Source organism: Ictalurus punctatus, chromosome 8 (genome assembly GCF_001660625.3).
Source record: "Ictalurus punctatus breed USDA103 chromosome 8, Coco_2.0, whole genome shotgun sequence".
NCBI lineage: Eukaryota > Metazoa > Chordata > Actinopteri > Siluriformes > Ictaluridae > Ictalurus > Ictalurus punctatus.
Window position 1 is genome coordinate 5,032,937 of NC_030423.2, and position 18,882 is coordinate 5,051,818.

Genomic DNA, 18,882 nt, shown 5'->3' on the forward strand with positions numbered 1-18,882 from the left:
GTGCAGTGTTGTCACTTTACCCACTTGTTTCTCCACTATCTTTGCTTGCCTTGTTCATTAATCACCTGGCTCATGCACATTTTCATTATACCAGGCCTTTTTGGGTTTCCTCCCATTACTTGCCAGCACTTATGTGACAGCTCTCCATGCAATGTACATCTGTACTCATGTTTATTTTAATATTATTTTTAATGGAATATTATGTATTTTCAACTTAAATCTTACATTTTTCCCATAATCTCTTGATTAATTTGCTCCTTGCTTATGTTTATTGTAGTTTTACCTTCCAATTCCCTGCTTTGAAGCCCAGCATATTAATTAGATAGAGAAGCAGATTTAATCCTTGCAGAGTTCCACTCTTCCCCCCTGCATTCTGATGCTATGCTCTGATAACATGCTCTTTTTGCATCAACAGCCTCTGCTGGGGAGCAAGTAAAGTGCTGACTAAACTGGAAATTAGCATGGGTTCTTTCCATGTATACTATCAAAAAAAAAAGTAACATACCAAATATGCGCTTGTGGTAAAGTTGCACTCCTTTTCAAACAGAAAGCAGAGACATAACATAGAGAGACATAGCTACCATTTTTCACACAAATAAAGGCTGTTTTTGCTCTGCATAGTTACACTGATGCATCATATCAGTGAAGATTTTATCAGAGAAGGTTTCTGAGTGTTTTTTCCATAATGTTCAATAGCTACCTCAAAAAAAGATATACAGTCGGGGCCATAAATATTTTGACATTGACAGAGTTATTAGGGTTGCACCTCCTTAAACCCGTGTGCCCACTACACATTACTTCAGTACAATTAATTAATAGCTAATAAGGATAACAACATATCTTTTATCTTCTTACACATCAAAACAAAACAAGTTTCTTTACAGCAGTCCCTTCACTATCCATTGTTTTCATACACCCATTGGGTGGCAATATCACCGTAGTGCTTGAGCCCATCATCGCTGCTTGCAGCTATATTTCATTTTTGTCTTCTTCTTTTGGCTAGAGTTAGGGTGTTTATGGCAGCCCATATAACCCGTTGGTAACAAGTTGACACACTAATTGGGGAGGGTCTAAGGAACATTCTTTGGGCCAATTGCGGCAAACGCTCAAGTGCCACCATCAGGTCAAATTTGGGCCTAATTTGGAAGTACTTTTATGGTCATGACTTTTGAACCATGTGCCAAAATTTATAAGCCAGGCATCCCAGTATTCCCTGGATTGAGAGGAGTTCAACTGTTTTTGCACTACTCCTCCTCAGAATGCTATTCAATCATCACCATATTTGGCACACATCATCTTCAGACTAAGCCTCACAAACCTTATCAAAATAATTTTGAACTATCCGAAAGGTTTGCTGTAATGGGCCAACAAACCCGACAACCTAACTCGGCACGCTATTTTGACACAAAATATGGTAGGAATCTTCAGGACAATCCAAGGTCATGACCTGAGGCTGTGCAATAAATTTTATGACTGTGCCACTGGTCAAAATTTACAATAACATGCTAAAAATGCTAACTGTAACTTTTGCCACTCCTTTTCCAAATTTTCCTCTCTGAACAAAACTTATTAAAGGAATTTTGATGTTCAAAACCATTCTCCTGTAACACGCTTGCAAATGCAACAAACATGATATGAGGGTGTATCTCAGGAAAGGATCTACATATCATCAGGAAACTTGATAATTATCTTCAGGAGCACCCCCTGAATGTCGCCAAGAAGTTCTGTGACTGCGCTACTTTGTGGTCAAGAACTGTAACAACTTTATTTTTTTCCTTATATCATTTGAAGAATTTGTGCTAAATTCCCAGTAAATTTTGCTGAAGTGAATGCACACCAACATCTGAAATTCATGTTTACTTCCTGTCAGCCAGCTTGGATTATGTCAATAACTGGGTTTTTTTGCTACATCTTCAGACCAACCTGGACAAAGTTATCAAAAGAATGTTGACATTCCAAACAGTTTGCCTATAATGTGCAAAACAAATTCTGATGGTGAAGCCGCCAAACAGGAATTGAGGCTGTATCTCAGCAATGACCTAGCACACTTGACACAAATCTTGGTAGACATCATGCCTTGAGGCTATGCAAATTTTGTGACCGCACCACTTACTGGTCAGAAGTTACAATAACATGCCGAAAAGGCTTCCATTTGAGTGCTATTTTTGCTACTCCATCTCCAAATTTTGTCCAGGTTTCACCTAATAAAAGAACCTCTGATATTCAAAACCATTCTCCAATAACAGACTGGCAAATGCATGAAACTACAAATCATTCTTGAATCTGTTTTCCTATAGTCATGGCTCTGCTTTCCTGTGATTGTTATGCAACAATTGTAGTGCATCTGTGAATGTGCAGCTCACCGAGTCTGGGTGCTTGCCCTCCAAAAATGCTGCTTGAAGCTTTGCTTGCTTGCAGCTCATGTTCCTAATATACTGTTACTATGCTACACTCATATTCCCACTACTTTATTACACCATCCATATTTTACATTTATATGTAACAAATCAAAAGACATTGTTGCTGCCTACTTCAGTTAGTATAAAATGATGCACACCACTATGAAGAGGGGGTGGGGGGTGTTATTGGAACAAACGACCAATTAATACTTTCAAAATGTTCACTAAATCACTTAGTTAATTAGATGATTAGTGCCAAGAGATCCCATCAATCAATTTGATGTCTAATATGTGTAGTTTCAGCTGAAACTGTTTGATTTATGACAGTTTCAAAAAATGAGATAAAAAAGGCTCTTTTAAGAGGTGTGCATATAAGAGACAGTGCAATTGCTAGTATCAGACGCTCAAAACTAAAAAAAAAAAAAATTCACCAAATTGCTTGAATATCTAATTAAATGGTTAGTGTCAGAAGCGCTTGCTGATCAATATGATGCCATAAATGTGTAGATTGAGCTGGATTTGTTTGAAAAAGTAGTAGCAGGAGAATGGACAGATATTTCCAAAAAATCTATATCTTTAGGGGTGTAACAGTATATATGAAATTCAATACAATACTGATACGGTGGTGGATCTAAGATAGTCAGGTCCATACGTATTTGGACAGGGACACAATTTTTGTAATTTTGTCTCTCTACACTACCACAATGAATTTGAAATGAAGCAATCAAGATGTGATTGAAGTGTAGACTTCAGTTTCCTTCCATTTCACAGGCTAAAAAGTAATTAGTCAACTAACTGATAAGCCGTTTCATTGCCAGGTGTGGCCTGTGTCCTTGTTGTTTCCTGACAAATTAACAAGATAAAATGTCTGGAGTTGATTCCAAGCGTTGAATTTGCATTTGGTAGCTGTTCATGGGAACTCTCAATGTGCAGTCCAAAGATGTGTGAATGCAAGTGAAGGTGGCCATCATTAGGCTGAAAAAACAAAACAGATCGATCAGAGACATATCAGAAACGTTAGGAGTGGCCAAATCAACAGTTTGGTCCGTTCTTAAAAAGAAGGAATGGCGAGCTCAGCAGCACCAAAAGGCCTGGAAGACCATAGAAGACAACTAAAGTGGATGATCGCAGAATTTTTTTGCATGTTGAAGAAAAAGCCCTTCACAACATTTGCATCCAAGTATTAAAAATAATCCGGCTATTTATGATTGTTAGTTTGTCCAGTTACTTTTGAGCCTGTGAAAATGTCTGCAGTTCCTAAACGGTTAATTGAATATTTTTGTTAAACCCCTTGAAGTAAAGCTGAAAGTCTACACTTTAATCATGTCTTGATTGCTTCATTTCAAATCCATTGTGGTGGTATACAGAGGCAAAATTACAAAAATTGTTACTGTCCAAAAACATTTGGACCTGACTACATTTTTGATACAGCAAATATAAGCATTGCCTGAATATGTGCCTTAGGTTTTCAGTTGATGAAAACATTCTACAAGTACAATAATTGAAACATTATTAAGAGAAAGTTTGTGTGATTCAGATTCTTCGTCGTACATAATGAAACAAAATTAGAATGCAACAAAATTAAACATGGCTAAGATGTTACTGGTGCGACTCATATGGGGGCATGTCCCATTTAAGTCCCATTTTGCTGTTAACTGTGCTGTCAGTGAAGTAGTTCTTTGTAGCCCCAGATGTGTTTTTGAAACCTTTTTTCTCCGCTATTGAATATGAACTTCCAAATCGCCCGGGTGATTTCTTTAGCTCAGATTGAATCAGCAAGGAAGGGCTGCCTGAATGCGCCATAGAGTTTACTGCAAAATCACCATATGTTTGCAGTATTAGCACAGGTATATTATACACATATTTGGGAGAATCAACACATTGTAATGTTTCAGTGCACCATTTGCAGGCCATCAGCATCGTAATGTACCAATAAAACCAATAAAAGTGCTCCCATACATCATACATTAAAATTTCCAGCTCCTGCTTAACCTAAGAGCTAGTAAGCTAGCGTACTATCACGCTGTCTTGTGTTGTCTTGTGAAAAACAGCATGATTATGAGAAAAAAAATTATCCCTGTAGCCTCTTTTGATTCGAGATACAGAAGATATTGTTTTTTGGGAGGATACAGTGTGGGCTTGATTAAGTTTAAATAACGTAACGTGTATTTTATGAAGAATAGGCTACCTTATTATGCAGTCTGTTGGATGTATCAATCGAAATGCAAACATATCGATTTTAAGAGCTTTACATACATTACAGGCCTAGTTGTGTTTTATGCAAGATAGGAATATAAAACAAAATAAAAGAACACAAAATTGCAGCACAAGTAGCTTTATAAACTGAATCAACTGCTTTGTTTTTATCTGGAAGAAAGAAAATAATTTGCTCTGTAACACCTGCTCCTTCCAAAAGGGTTTATATTTGAGCATTTGAGGAGCAAAAACCAACTGCAGCAACTGACATACAGACATGACCAGACCAGCCTTAAGGAGCACAAGCAGGAACACTGTTCATTTTCACTTAATTAGCAAGGAAGCATTGTGTTCAGCTCAGCTGCTTCAATCAGACACTCCAGTACACTCACCTTTTACAAAATTAGTTATTTTTTACTAAAACATTCTTCAATATCTTATATAGAAATGAATACTTAGTTCATTAGTACTACACGAACATTCAGCATTTCTTCCGTGCCATATTTCATGTTTAGTGTTCCCTTTGTTCACCAACCCATGTGCTTTATGTTGCCCTGTCTGTCTATTTCTCTTTGTGTCTGTTCTTCACCTATTCATTTAACATAGCATGGTGGGTTTCTCTAAGTCTGGGCTCTTCTGAGACATTCTAAGTTCAGTCGCCTTCATCTGTAAAAGAAAAACTGAATAAATATTAAACTGCCACTTCACTCATCAAAACTCCTTATGCCCCAATATTCAGCCTGAGGCTTGATTTACAGTGTTGTCTTGATTTGCAATCATCACTGCTTGCTAAACAAGTAAGCTATAATCAGTTTTTATATCACACTTGTAAATAGTACTTTGATTAAAGCTGTCAATGTGAGGCCTGCAAAATGTGAAATGGTCATGAGAGATTTCAAAACATTTTATATGATAAATATTTAAGGATGGGAGTGTTTCTCAATTCCAACTCTTACTGACTCTAAACACGATCGTAGACACAAACAAACTCAACCACTTAGTTGACTGTAGTATTGTAACCCTCTAAGGTCATCAGCAATGAAATGGGAAAGGTTTAATTTTTTATTTGCCCCCATTAAGCCTCTTGAACTCTTTTCCCCACACAGATGTAAAGCCCAACACTACAAACACACCATATATACCTTACAGGATATTTTACACAGACTAGATCCTGATATTAATCACAGGTGTAGATAAAGACCTGCCTGACCTCCTCATTAAGACATCTCTACCCATGGCTGGAGTGCCATTGTGTTTAGCACGTACCAGTATAGAGGACCAGTAGCATGGAAACAGGGCTGCTCTAATTTGGATGCTAATGTGCTGATTTCTTTAAAAGAGAAAATGACACACTTGGAGACTGACAGGCACAGAATCATAGGATGAGGTGCTTGTCAAGGAGCCTCATTGTCCTCCACATTATACCTTTAAAGTTTTTGCTCTAAAACAGCCCATCTGTTGCATTGTGTAATCAAACACTCCACTGAACACAGGGTGGTGCACTGCAAGGAGAATTGCTTAGACAATTTAAGAACTTTTATATTTAGCTCTTTATAGAATGAGGCATAATGCAAATTAGGAAAAGAAGGAAAGAGGAAAATTGGTGTATAATCATCCAAAGGTCAGATAATTTTTGAGCTATGGAAATGGCTTGGTTTGGCGGGACTCTAAAAACCTGTTTATGATGCTGATTTTTCCAAGCAGCATAGAAATATCAACATTATAGCACCGTTTCTTATCAGTTAAAGAAAGTGGTTTCACCATCTATTTTATAGTAACTTTGTGGATATCTTCTCCTGTACTTCAGTAATGAGAGAGTTTATTCTTATCAAGGTGGAAAGTCAGGGACATACCAGAGGCTTTAATGTATGGGTGTTCAATCTTATCCGGAAAGGGCCGGTGTGGGTGCAGGTTTTCATTCCAACCAAGCAGAAGCTACACCTGAGTCTATTGAAAGCCAAGATCAACTGATTAAACAGGTGGAATCAGGTGTGGCTCCTGCTTGGTTGGAATGAAAACCTTCACCCACACCGGCCCTTTCCGGATAAGATTGGATACCCCTGCTTTATTGCAAAGCATGAGTCATGTCATCACATTACAACACAAATCATATAAACTATCTGTGAAGTGCACAGCGTAACAGGAAAAGAACAAGTTAATCTCCTGTATAGAACCACTGCTTGCTATCAGTGTTAAAGCCTAATTAGTCTTCTGATGGCTGCAGCATATTCAGGGGCCTGCATCTTATTTATATACTTAATCTATAAGCAAATTGCAGAGGCAATTTATATGTTAATCAAGTCTCATTGTTTACTTTTTTATAGTATGCTTTATGATTAAATGATGTGAAACAAACTTGCACATAACACTGTCCATATTTCATATCCAAATAAATAACAGTAATAAAAAATAACATTTATGTTATCTGTAGAAAATCTTTCAGTGTTATGACACATTTTAATCCATGCCTATACAATAAAATGAGTGATCTCTTACCTGACACTAGTGTGGCATGGAAATGTGTGTTTGATCTATAACTATCTAACTATCTGTAAGACCTGTGGAATTAGATTTCTCATCAGAGACATGTTTACCTCAGCCTTTCGACTTTTTCTCTCCTCTTCTCCTAGGTCATTTCATTAGGGTCCAAGCCTCAAGGGTGTGAAATACCCGATTGTTTTTGGGAGGATTATTATTGGCAATATATTTACTGAAAAAAATGTTGACGCGTTCAATGCTTATTTCCCCCACTGCATGTGTTGTTTGGTTCAAATAAAATCTCAACTTAAAAATAAACACTCTTCCCTGCTAAACATTGTAGAGTTTCACCAAGTTTGCTGAAAAATAACAGCATTTGTTTTGCTAATGGTGGCACATACACACAAATAAACACAAGAACATAGGCATCAAGATAAGCTGCCTTTTACAATCTCATCAACCTCACAGGAGTCTTGACAAAAATTCTTAGAAAATAATATTGCAACTCCCAGACCAACAGAAGAGTTATAACTGAAAGTAGAAACTCCTCTTCATTCTACTGTCCAGTCAGTAACATTCTTAATTAAGCTAATTAAATTAATCTAACAGGGCATACCTTGGCAACAAGAAGCCAAAGTTAGTCACATATTCTAGTATTTTTGATTACATTACATTCATTCACTTAGCAGATGCTTTTATCCAAAGCGACTTACAAATGAGAAAGATACAAGCAAAATTATTGATTACTTAAAAATTGTTAAATTATGATTACTTAAAAAAATTTAAATATCAGGAAATGAAAGTTGAAATTCTGATTTTATCATCTCATATTTATCTTTTGATCTCAAATCCAAATGTCTTCAGTTTAACACAAAAACAAAATAATTGGCCTTGCTATTCCAATACTTTCAGAGGAGACTGTATAAATCCTTTCCTCAACTAATGTTACAAATATTAAAGGCCATGGTTTGGTAATTACTACACACAAAATAAAGGCCTTATCAAAGATTTCCCCATTTAACACTATTTTTTTTAACATTTTATAAATGCTTTTAAATTCCCAATAAGGTCAATCCTGCTAAGGTCAATCCAACTTCTAAGTCTGCGTCAAAATGTTAGATTGGTGCCCATTTCACAATCAATCCAGTCTCTTAATTATTTTAAATAGATTGTGATCTGTAACATCTACTGTTTTTCTAAATGATAATTTTTCCCCCACAAGGAACGTGTCGTGACCCAAAGGCGCATGAGAAGAACACAGACGAAAACGTTGTTAAGAAACCTTCTTTCTGCTTCCGTTATTCAGTCTTCTTTAACATTTGTAACATTAGAAGACGATTCAAGGTGTTATATATCTGCTGTATCGAAAGATAAGTTTGCATTTTATGTTAACAGTCGGAGCATCCTTATGCCTGAACATCAGGCAAATATGAATGAATTAATTAAATGCTTATTAATTTTACTGATGTCACAAACTCTTATATTCAAAAGACGTTTAATATTCAACCTTGGATGACTATGATGAGAAGGGAAATAATAAAAAAAAAATCATTATAAACATAAATCCAGTTTGTGAAACATAAACAGTTAATTCACTGAGGTGTTCATTGAAGTGTTTACATGAACCCTTTTTTTGTGTTTGAGCTCTGTCAGGTTATAAACAAATTATTAGGCTGCATGTGAACTACATTGGGCAATATAGTAAAAGTATTCACGCACACATTCATTGCTTGAGTGTGTGATCCTTATCAAAAACATGCTGTGCTTTGTAAACAACATGCCCACCACATGCTAATCAATTCTTTAATGACAGAGCTTAATTTACCTAATCTATTTGGATATATGACAGCTTAATTTGCTCAATTAACTTTAACACATAGTGTTTTTATGGACATTTTAGATGTTTTTATCCATTAATTTAGAAGCCTTATTCAGGACTAAAATGCTATGACCATGTGACCATTCATTGGGTGCAAGGTTATATTCAAATAACTGTTTCTAAATCACCTGAGTGACATCTGATTGAGCTGAGATTTGGTGTGCTGCCTCATTGTGCTAATCTGCGAGTGGACCTTTACAGTAACTTTTGTGTTACTTCAAAAACATGGCTACCATCAGCCAATCAGCTTGCAGTCCACATTTCACAGTGTTACATCGAGCTACCATTGAGAAAAGTTAATTTTGCTTTAGTGCTTTGTGCAGTTTTGTGAGTACTTGCTATCTGTGTTGAAAACTACAAATAGTGGTTGGCCCCCACAGATTATCGTTTGTGGCTATATTTAGTAGTCCCAGGACAGAAGGTGCTGGAACAGAGTTGTGATTGTTAGGATTTTTCTTTGTCTTTTTTTTTCTTCGTCTTCTTCATACATTTGGTATGCATGTCTTGTTAAGAAAAACAAATGTCACAATTGCATCCATTAACTCTGCCCAACAGGAAGAGTCTCGAATTTGGATTTTGTACATTTTGACAGGTGCAAAACTATTAAATACTACTCCTAAGAAGTTCATCTGAGTCATACAAAATTTGTTTACAATGATCTCAAGATATCCATGATATTAAATTGCAAAGGAATTTCTTATACTTCAAAAGGTGTTCCCATAGCGATGGATTCAATCAACATGTCATGCTATGCAAACAATCCCACTGTACATGTGTATTGTGGCCCAAGATCCATGTGCATGTTCAACGATGAGGTGTATTCACATGTATATGCCAATAGTACTGGCAACAGGAATCGGGGATTATAAACTTTTTATATACTCTTCCTAGATAGTTCATCAGATGCATATATATTTGATTATAAGGGACTTTTTCATAGATTAAATGGTGGTGTCATGGTCACAAGATCAATTAATGTGTCATAATTCCACTGTACATTGTGTGATGTGGTTGAAAGTTCACATGAATGATAAATGATGGGAAATAGTCACTCTCATGACATGAGTAATTCAGCATAATAGTACCACCAGCTGGAGACAGAAACTGAGGTTTACAAGCAAAAATTTTTCAATACCCCTTCTAGATATTTTCTCAGATTCTCAACATGTAGGTTAGATGAGGAGGCATATTTACATACACATAAAACTAGTGATTCATTGTCAAAGTGCCAGTAACTGGCAAGTTAGGTTCTTCTCCAAAATTAACAATAAAATTCACAGTAATTCATAAGACACATATTGTGAATGTAACCTGACAATATTGAAAATGCAACATTTCTATGCTGCTGATTACAGTGCTGTGAAAAACTATTTGTATTTGATTTCTTCTGTTTTTATGCATATCCCATACTAAATAGTTTTAGATCTTCAAATGAAATGCAACAAAAAACAAAGGCAACCTGAGTACAATACAGTTTTTATTTATTAATTTTTTTTGTTAAGCAAAAAAAAAAAAAAGTTATCCAATACCTATCGCCCACGTGAAAAACTAATTGCCACTTACTTCTAGGACTAGGACTTATTCCTATGCTTTGAATCATTGTCTTGGTACATAATCCAGTTTCGCTTGAGTTTCAACGTATGGACTGAGGGCCGGACATTCTCCTTTAGGATTTTCTGGTAGAGAGAAGAATTCATGTTTCCCTCAATTATTACAAGTTGCCCAGGCCCTGAAGCAGCAAAGCACCCCCACACCATCACACTTCCACTTCCATGCTTGATCCTGTGTATGATGTTCTTTTTGTAGAATTCTGTGTTTGGTTTATGCCAGATATTCTTTGATGTTGTCCTTGGCTCTTTTGTGACTTGCTGGATGTGTTGTTGCTGTGCTCTTGGAGGAATTTTGGAAGGTCAGCCACTTCTGGGAAGGTTCATTATTGTGCTGAGTTTTTTCCATTTGGAGATAATGGCTCTCACTGTGGTTCTTTGGAGTTCCAGAGCCTTTTAAATATATTTGTAACCCTTCCTGGATTGATGTATAACCTTCTTCCTCATCATTTATGGAATTTCTTTTGATTTTTGGCATGGTGTGTTACTGGTTAAGACCTTTTAACCAACTTCATGCCGTTGAAAAAGTTCTGTTTAAGTGTTGATTTGATTGAACAGATTTTGCAGTAATCAGTCCTGGTTGCGTCTAGTCCAGCTGAACCCCCTTATGAATGCGGTTTCATAGATTTGGGGAATTAGTACAGGGGCACATATATTTCCACACAGGCCCAGTTGGTATTGGATAACTTTTTTGCTTCAATAAATAACAGGTAAAAAGGTTGCCTTTGTTTTATCTTAGATTTTGTTTTAATTTCTGAAACAATTTGGTATGAGCGCTACACACAAAAACAGTAGAATTCAGGATGGGGACATATATTTTCTACAGCTCTGTTAAATGGCGATGCCATTGACAACGCAGTTAATTAACATATAACATCTCCTACTGCTTCCAGGAATTTACACTCATGTAACACAGTTTATTAAATTTAGATTACATTTACCATGGGTTCTCTACAATGATCACACATTATGATGCAATGCAAATGACATTGCTGCACACTTTGTGCTTGGACCGATCAGCTGCTGCTTGCAGCTCTATTTTTTCCTTGTCTTGCAAGATAAGACCTGCAGGACATATGCACACATCTGTGGAGCCTGCAGGATTGAAAAACTGCAAGGATGCGTTGCCAGGTTTCAAAATGTCCACCCTACCTGCAGGAAAAGGTAGAGACATAACTTTTTCCACCCTCAGTGTGAAATTACAGCATATTAAAATTAAGTGAAAAACAATCAGAAACATTTTAGGGAAAAATAGGACAAATAAAAAAGTTACAGTAATCTGGTTGCATAAGTGTGCAAACTCCTAAACTAATATGTTGAAGAACTTTTTGATCACTCAGTCTTTTTGGGTGAGGGTCTATCAGCTTGGCACATCTTGACTTGGCAATATTTTCCCATACTTTCTTACAAAAACATTCAAGATCTGTCAAATTGTAAGGGCATCTTCAGGTCACCCCACAGATTTTTATTTGGTTGAAAAACAACAGCAGATGATGACAAACATTGTGAGAGCTGTGAAGAAAAAACCCAAAAACAACAGTTAGTGACATTAGCAACAACATTCTCAGGGCACGGGTGAGGGGGACAATCCAGGGCACAATCCACCATTCAAAGAAGATTTCAAGTACAGAAATATAGAGGCCATACCACAAGATGTAAGCCACTCATCAGCAGTAAGAATCAGAAAGCCAGATTAGAATTCACAAAGAAATACAGAGATGAGCCACAAACATTCTGGAACCAAGATTAACCTCCACCAAAGTGATGGAAAGGCCAAAGTGTGGAGAATGAATGGATCTGCTCATGATCCAAAACATAGAAGCTCGTCAGTCAAGCATGTTCGAGGTAGTGTCATGGCTTGGGTTTGCATGGCTGCTTCCAGAATGGGCTCACTAATCTTTATTGATAATGTAACTCATGATGGTAGCAGCAGAATGAATTCAGAAGTGTACAGAAACATTCTCTATGCCAATTTACAGAGAAATGCATCCAAATTATCTTTATTCTGAGGAACTTGATCATGTAAGACAATGAAACAAAAAGTGCTGCCAGCACAACAAAGGACTTCATCAGATGAAAAAGTGGAAGGTTTTAGAGTGGCAAAGCCAATCATCAGACGATAACCCAGGTGAGCATTCGTTACACCTCCTGAAGAGGAGACAAAGGTGAAACCCCCAAAACAAACAGCAACTGAAAGAAGCTGCAGTACAAGCCTGGAAAAGCAACACAAAAGAAAAATGCAACAGTTCTAGATGAAATATCAGGAAATTAAATTCTGATCCATCATCTCATATTCATCTCTGGATCTCAAACACAAATGCATTCAGTGTATAGCAAAAACAAAAGAATCAGCCTTGGCATTTCAGTACTGTCAGAGGTACCGTCTCTCCTCTGGCTAAAAAAAATAAATAATAATAATTATTTAATTTTAAAATATTGTAAAACTTGTATGTGCATTGCCAGTGTCCTTCAGTAAGCAATATTAAAAGAAAAGGTTCTCAGAAAAGCCATACAGACATTATAATCAATGGGGAAAGGCATTGAAGCTTTCAAAACTTGCTTTCAAAAGTTTCAAAACTTGCTTACTCATTCACATTAGACTGGTGATTGAAAGCTTGCCAGAGAGTTCTACACGGCATCTCTTTCAGGAGTTGGATCAAGCTATTCTGCAAATTACTCTTTGTTGTTACAATTTCTGAATGTGATTCACTTACCTTTTCAGCAGCCTTGATATTTCAGTGTTTAACAATGTTTCCAGGACTTAGTTAACATGAAAAAACAAAACATGGTATAGACCACACCCCCTTTTGGTTAAAATCTGAAAATGTGAAAATAATGGTAATTATTAACTAATTCATGATTAAATCGCTCTCAGTGAATGCTGTGCAGCAGATATTGGCTGCAGCTCTTTGGAGTGCTGGTCTCTTCTTAGCCCTGTAGAGGACCGAATTTATTCCGTATACCAGTGTGGTGCAGTGATGCTGTGGGACTTAAACCCAATGCCTCCACCTGCTTTTATCAGGTCTTTTTGGATATATAGTGAAAACACACACACACACACACACATTCTCCGGTGTCTTGTTTGGGAAATACTGTGCCTTTTAGCCTCCTCTTGCTCCTCTTCCTCCTCCACTGCACTTTCCCAGCCTTGTCTCGCCAATTAGCTTTGATGCTTAATGCTTATAATAGCGATAAAGCCAGGGCTTTGCCTGTAGACCTTGGATAAGAGTGTATGAGGGGGAGTGCAGTGACATTGCTATGTGACTCTGGTTTTCTTTCTTTCATCTCCAGGTTGCAGCTGGAGGCACTCAAAGAGTTCTATTACCAACAGAACCACCTCCTCCTCCCCCTCCACCAGGAGCACCCCCTCCACCTCCTCCTCCCCTTCCAGCAAGTCTGGGACCTCCACCACCACCACCACCACCACCTGGCTTTGGTCTGCCACCTCCACCCCCTCTTCCTGGAGGAGTTCCTGCACCTCCTCCACCTTTCTTTGGAGCCCCAGGTCTCCCTCCTATACCAGCTGTCCAAAAACTACCTTATGGCCTACAGCCCAAGAAGACTTATAAACCTGACACAGCAATGAAGAGGGTCAACTGGTCCAAGGTAATAAAGGTCACACAGTCCAGAACAGAAAGTAATGCAATGACATTAATCGAAACTAAACCATCAAACAGCACATACAAGATTTTTTTTCTTGTTTGTAAGAGACAAACAAGATTATTCAAAAGAACAAGTTTCAGAAATAGTTGGGAAATATAATAGCTCACTTGTCCTTTGTATCCTTATAGCATTAGTGTAATTTAATAAAAATAATAATCAGGCAAATAAAAAAAGAGGCTGAGATAAGAACAGATCATGCATAATCTTCATTAGTATAAAGAACAGTCTGGTGCAACAATGTAATCTTCATCTATTTGTCAGTTGCTTCAGAAGCCCTCTGAGTTTGAGCCAGCCATTTCAACCACCCTTTAAAAGATATGTTGAAATAAGAGGTATTATAAATCATTATCATTTTCCAAATTAATGAATTTTGGCATCTTTGCATTTTTTTCAGACCTGTTTCAACAACACCTATTTGAAAAGATAGCAATGTTCCAATGCAGCATTAAAACAGTAATAAACAGTAAAGTCACCATTACTCTTTTACTTCCATTACTTCCATTACCGTATCTCTTTCAGAAAGCACTTACTAAAATAATTTAAAAAAAAAACGTGTTCTGTAAGTGTTTTCCTGTGAAAATTAAATTCTTGTTTTTTTTGCTTTGAAGTGGCAATTAGCAAAATGCTGCCCTTTGTGCTTGTGAGGAAATTTCAACGTAATGGGATCAATCTTAAACTACATATTTATGATTTTCTTTTTATTATCTTTTACACAATAATAAAACACTCTCTCGCACTCTCTCTCTCTCTCTGTTTTTCGCCTAGATTATTAGATTATTAATTATTATTATTGTTAGATTATTTTCGGTAACAAATGATTTTATTATTACATTTTTTTATTTTTGTTTTTACAAAAATATGCAAACAATATGCATCTGAGATCTCATAGTGAGATCTCAGATGATCTCACTATGATCTGAGGGGTAATGTCCTGGGTTTGTGTTACTAAGTATACACGTATATGTAAAGGTTTATATATTCTCAGTATATGTGCATGTACACCCGTTTAAAAATTATTGCACAAAAAATGTTGAGTCTTCGACAAATACTAAGGATACCATTTTTCAAAGACAAAGTACAGACAAATGTGTTTTGATACTGATTCCAATACCCGATGTGTCTCAGCTGCATTTCTGGTTGAGCTCCTGGTGGGACAAATGGCAACAGTGCATTTCTTACATTTACAGTAATTATTTTTGTTGGTTTTGACAGAGATATTGACAGCAAAATGTTTAATAATTAATAGAATCATTTTAGTTTGAGATTTACCAGAATCCCTCACGGACAACCACATCAACTTTGAACCATGTTCTTTTAGTCCTGCTGAGCAAAATTTCTTAATTGATTAATTAATTAATTAATGTTGAAATACACATTTTTCTACAAAATAGAAGAGAAATGGATAACAAACTTTGAAAAATCTTTTAGTTCCAATCACATTGAAGAGCTCTTAGATGCTGCCATGAACTGGGGCTGCTGGGAAGGAAACAAAAAGCTTTTTAGCTAAGCATCTTACCTGCAAATACCTATAGACATGAAAAAAAGCTTAACCCATTCCTAAAGCACAGGTGAAGTTAAAATCTACGAAGGAGAGTGGAAAAGCCAATTGGATGCAAAGAAAGAAACAATTTTTGTTTAAAGTGTTCAAACTGTGACCACATTTTCAGCATGTTTGTCACAATTAGGCACAGAGCATTGATGTTAAAGACACTGGGTTACAAGAAAACGGTTCTATTTCAGCTTGTATGTGTATGCTCCCTTGGTATATCAGAAGCCCAGTATTGATGTAGGAAATTTGGTAATGCCTGTCCCCCCCACCTCTTTCTGACCAATCACACAAAGGTTTGTCCAAACACTGATTGTTGATTGGCAGTTCACTCCTGTTGCCAGATTCTCTGTTTGTTTGTTTTTCCTCAATGCACAGAACTCTCACTGTTGTTTTAACATTCATTCTGATATGTCGCTTAAATGCCTTTTTATGTTCGTTCAGCTTAAGGCGTTCTGCAAAAACACTTAAGCGTCTAAGCCTTTCTATGTTTGGGAAAGCCCTGTATTTCAATATGTATATAAATTATAGACATATATGTGTGAAATATATGTGACAAGCTCAGTCGTTCCCTACCTCATTCCACGGCATGTGACGGTGGTTTATTTATATCTCCATGGTAACGACCTGGGTATGCGTGATTGTGTGTGTGTGTGTGTGTGTGTGTGTGTGTGTGTGTGTGTGTGTGTGTGTGAGAGAGAGAGAGAACGAGAGGGAGTGAATGAGCGCGCAAGAGAGAGAGAAAGAGAACATGCACACTCTGAGCCAGGTGATGTGAGAAAATGGCACTTTTGAATGCATAAGTAACTGATGGACAAACAAACGTCGCCGATTTGGACAGTATGGGGTGCAACAAACATGTCTGCTGTTACTGTGGCCAAACAAGTCTATATTTGATTCGTCTGTCGAAAGCACATTATTCCAAAAGGCCTGGTCTTTGCCTATATGCTCATTGGCAAACTGTAGTCTTTCAAAGGCTTTTTCCTGGCACGCCTCCCATGCAGGTCAAATTTGTGCAATCTCTTTTGATTGTAGAAAGAGATTGCACAAATATTTAATTAAAATAATTATTTATTTTAAATGAAATGGCATGAAATATGTTGGAGTTATAAGTTTTAAATCCATTTATTCTCATTGTGAGCCTATAAAAGTAAGCTTAGGCATTTACACAATCAGCCATTTTCCTGATCTTTGGCAACCAAAATGATGTTGCTTTTTGTGGTTAGTGTAGGTTTAAATTCCTCATATTTCCGCATAATAATTTCTTGCGCTTCAACCAGAAGTATGCACACCTGCTTTTTTCCATATTGAATGCTATTGGCTGTTTGCTACAAACATCAAGCTTTTATGTGCACCTGCATGCTGAGTAAACCTTGATTCAGGGTTAAAACTGGGTTGACTGAGAAAATTGATAACCAGCGTCATGAAACCTGCTAGCCTTAATTAACCCGGGTTGGTTTTGTTTTGGTTTTGTCTTGGTTTTGTCAACTCAATTTCAAGTAGCCCCATTGTGATTCCAAATTGTGCAACATCGTATTGGTTGAGAATGAGGTGCAGATGATTTGGGTTCGGTGGTACTATTGGAGTGCCCAGGAAGAGATCTTGTCTGTCTGTCTTTGTCTCTTTTGCAGTACAATTCCAATGTAATTTTTCTGTTCTTGCAGATAGTGCCTCAGGAGATGGCAGAGAATTGCTTTTGGATCAAAGTCAAAGAGGAGAAATTTGAGAACCCAGATCTATTTGCCCAACTCTGTCTCACTTTCTCATCCAAGTCCAGAGGTAAACAATCCTTTTTCCTCCTTCCCACTAAGTACACACACAGACCTCATTTAAGATATCGCATCAGATTTTGAACAGCTTTCATCTCCGCAAACTATAGGAAAGTTGTTTGTCGAAATTATTGAAATTATTTTAACACACTAAAGGAGTGCTTTGGTGAAGTCTGTCTGTGGGTGAGAGTGCAGGTGATTGGAGCACATATCTGATCATTTGTAGGTTTTTTTTTTTGTTATTTACTTTCTTTTCTGTTTTCTTCTTTAGTTCTGTTGGTTTATAGACCAAATTATAGTGTATTTAACAGTGTGTGAGCCAACTACTGTTAGCAGAACTCCTGACTGACCATGAGACGCGGGTGCAAATGCACGCTGGACGACTCCATACTTAGCGAAAAAGTCCTAACTGCATTCAGTGATCAGGATGGTGGGTTAAACATCAAGTCAGCTTCTCAGATGAGCAAAGCATTGCCGTTTTTTCTCTCAGAGGTTGAAATGGTCGATAAGTTAATTAGACATAGGCTAATTATAAACAACATGTATGTACCTGTGTTTCTGCTTTATGGTGTTTCTGAGAAGATTGTGCTGTCTAACATGCCTCCCTTTATTAAAAATTAACCTGTGCTAAAATTGTACTCGAGTACTACGGAAAGTTAACAGCACAGATTAAAAGGATTCCCATTGAGGTTGTAAAACCCAGACATTAAACACATCATGTCTTTCTGCCATTTCACCTACATGATCCGAAACACACAGCACAAGCTGCTCAATCTCTCCGTTAAACTAATGGTCAAGGCTATTACACCATCTTTATGAGCTCTGAACAGATGAGATGTTTTGTATATGGTGAACACAGCCATGTCCGAGCAGGCAGGAGTGCAGCAGGCCAAGACACAGACAAACCCAGCACGTACTGAGCAGCCGAGTGAGTCTGCAGCTCATGCAGTGCCAGTAATCACTGCCACTGAGCAGCGAGGTGACTCTGCAGCTCACGCAGTGCTGGGAACAAGTCCCACTGAGCAACCAGAGGAAGAAACGTCCAACCTCACTAACCAACCTGAGATAGGAGTTACACATAACACTGACAGCAATGCCGAAATCTCAGTGAGCCACAGTGTTAATTCAGCTCCAGCATTAAAAGAAAAAAAAAAAAGTTAAAAAGCAGGAATTGACTGTGTTTACTACGCCCCTTACTGTACTTACTGAAACCTCAGTGCCTGTTGCCACCAAGTCTTGCTGCGGGTCTTTTGTAGTCACTTGAAGGGTTTTTCACAACCTTCCTTCTCAGAAATCTGGTTGCAGCTGTTGATAGCTTCCTTTTTCTGCCCCGTCCAGGTAGTGT

General features: G+C 37.3%; 1 protein-coding gene across 7 annotated transcripts in view; it reads left to right on the forward strand.

The window, feature by feature from the left end:
- The window catches only part of diaph2 (diaphanous-related formin 2), a 388,403-nt gene that overhangs the window by 90,459 nt on the left and 279,062 nt on the right, over nt 1–18,882 (forward strand). For all 7 annotated transcript variants that reach the window (XM_053682091.1, XM_047157080.2, XM_047157081.2 and 4 more), the window contains 2 exons: nt 13,851–14,165; nt 17,433–17,547. In XM_053682091.1, the coding sequence (XP_053538066.1) occupies nt 13,851–14,165; nt 17,433–17,547 (430 nt within the window). The remainder of the gene's footprint in view (nt 1–13,850; nt 14,166–17,432; nt 17,548–18,882) is intronic.